This window comes from Arachis ipaensis, chromosome B03 (assembly GCF_000816755.2).
Source record: "Arachis ipaensis cultivar K30076 chromosome B03, Araip1.1, whole genome shotgun sequence".
NCBI lineage: Eukaryota > Viridiplantae > Streptophyta > Magnoliopsida > Fabales > Fabaceae > Arachis > Arachis ipaensis.
This window is the reverse complement of record NC_029787.2, coordinates 17,025,999-17,027,793: the sequence shown is the minus strand read 5'-3', so window position 1 is coordinate 17,027,793 and position 1,795 is coordinate 17,025,999. Positions and strand designations below refer to the sequence as shown.

General features: G+C 50.4%; 1 protein-coding gene across 1 annotated transcript; it reads left to right on the top strand.

Moving 5' to 3' along the window:
- Positions 548-1,414, top strand: LOC107632713. Its single transcript, XM_016336378.1, has one exon. The coding sequence runs from the start codon at positions 548-550 to the stop codon at positions 1,412-1,414; it is 867 nt and encodes a 288-aa protein (XP_016191864.1).

The following is a 1,795-nucleotide window of genomic DNA, read 5'->3' as shown; positions in this document are numbered from 1 at the left end:
AAATTCATATAAATTCTCTAATTTAATTTTCTGCCATTCAACTCAAACCTTTTTGAAAACATCTGATTAATAAAATAGCACACTTTTCTGCAACTCGTTGGGAGACGACCTGGGATTCATACTCCCAGTATTTTAATTTTAATTTCTGTGACACCCTTCTAAATTGATAAGCGGATTTCTGGTTGGTTGAGAACTATACTTGCAACGCATATTTTATAATCATTCTTAACTTGCCAATTTCCGCCCGCATCACTAGCCTATGTTTGATGAATGGACTCCTGAACGAGGACTTCAGGAAGCATCTCACCACGAAATCGGTGTGGATGATGTAGGAGATCCAAAGCGTAGCCAGGGAATACATCAACGATGAAGAAGTTAGTCAAGTCGTGGCTGCCAATAAACGGCAGCCTTCCTACAATAAACCTCGGTAGCACGGGGTGGAGAAAGGCAGAAGGAGCATGCCAGAGACGGTGGTCCAGGAAAGACATCCAGGCCGTTCCCTCGGGTCGGGAAGTTCACCAATTACACCCCCCTCACCGCCCCTATCATGGAAGTTTATCAGCAGATAGCCGAGAAGGAAATTTTGTCGAAGCCCCGGTCCCTAAAGAACCAAACCAGGGGGAGCAAGAGCCTCTATTGTGATTATCACAAGGGCTACGGACATAAGATGCAGGATTGCTTCGACCTGAAGGACGCGTTAGAACAAGCGACCCAGAACGGGAAACTGGCCGAATTCTCCCACCTCATTAGGGAACCAAGGAGACGTAATCGCGACCGCAAAGGAGAGGACAAGACCCGCGCGGTGAAGCGACGTCACGAGACGGAGGACAACGAACACGGCCTTACCATAGTGAACGTGGTAACGGCAAGAGACGCCGCCCCTAGGTCGAAGTCGGCACACAAGAAAGACACCAAAGTCTTGGCGGTTTCCTCCTCCGCGCAAAGCTCTAGGAGGTTTCCACCCATCTCGTTCGGTCTGGAAGACCAGTGGTTTGATGAGGTCGCGGAAAGCCCCCCCATGGTCATCACGGCCAGAGTGGGAACCGGCCTCATCAAGCGGATCCTCGTAGACACCGAGGCCGACTCGAATATCATGTTCCGCAATGGGTTCGATGCCTTGGGTCTACGGGATGACGACCTAAAGACCCACCAGCACGGTGTTGTAGGCTTAGGCGACCACTTCATCAAACCAGATGGGATAATCTCCCTGCCGATATTTGTAGGACTTGGACAAGGGCGAAGATCGGTAATGGCTGAGTTCGTGGTTCTGCGAGACTCTACGGCCTACAACATCATCCTAGGGAGAAAGACCATCAACGATCTCGGGGCGGTGGTCAGTACGAAGATGCTGGTAATGAAGTTTATCGCTGATGATGGATTCGTGGGATCCATAAAAGGGACTTGGAAACGGTAGTCGCTTGCGATAATGCCAGTCTCTCATTAAGGAAGAAGTCCAAGGAAGCATCAGGAGTATTCCTTGCCAACCTAGACGCTAGAGTCGAAGACAAACCCAGACCCGAGCCGGAGGGAAACTTAAAGAAATTCAGAGTCGGTGACACAGAGGAGAAGTTCACCTTCGTGAACAGAAACCTCCCACACGACCTAAAGGAACCTCTAATGGAAATGATCAGGGCTAACGGCGGCCTGTTTGCTTGGACGCCAGCTGACATGCCGGGGATAGACCCCCAACTCATGTCACACCACTTGGCCGTCAAGACGGAGGCCAAACCGGTAGTTCAGAGGAGAAGAAAGATGTCACATGAAAGAGCAGAGGAGGTGGCCAGGCAGACGACCA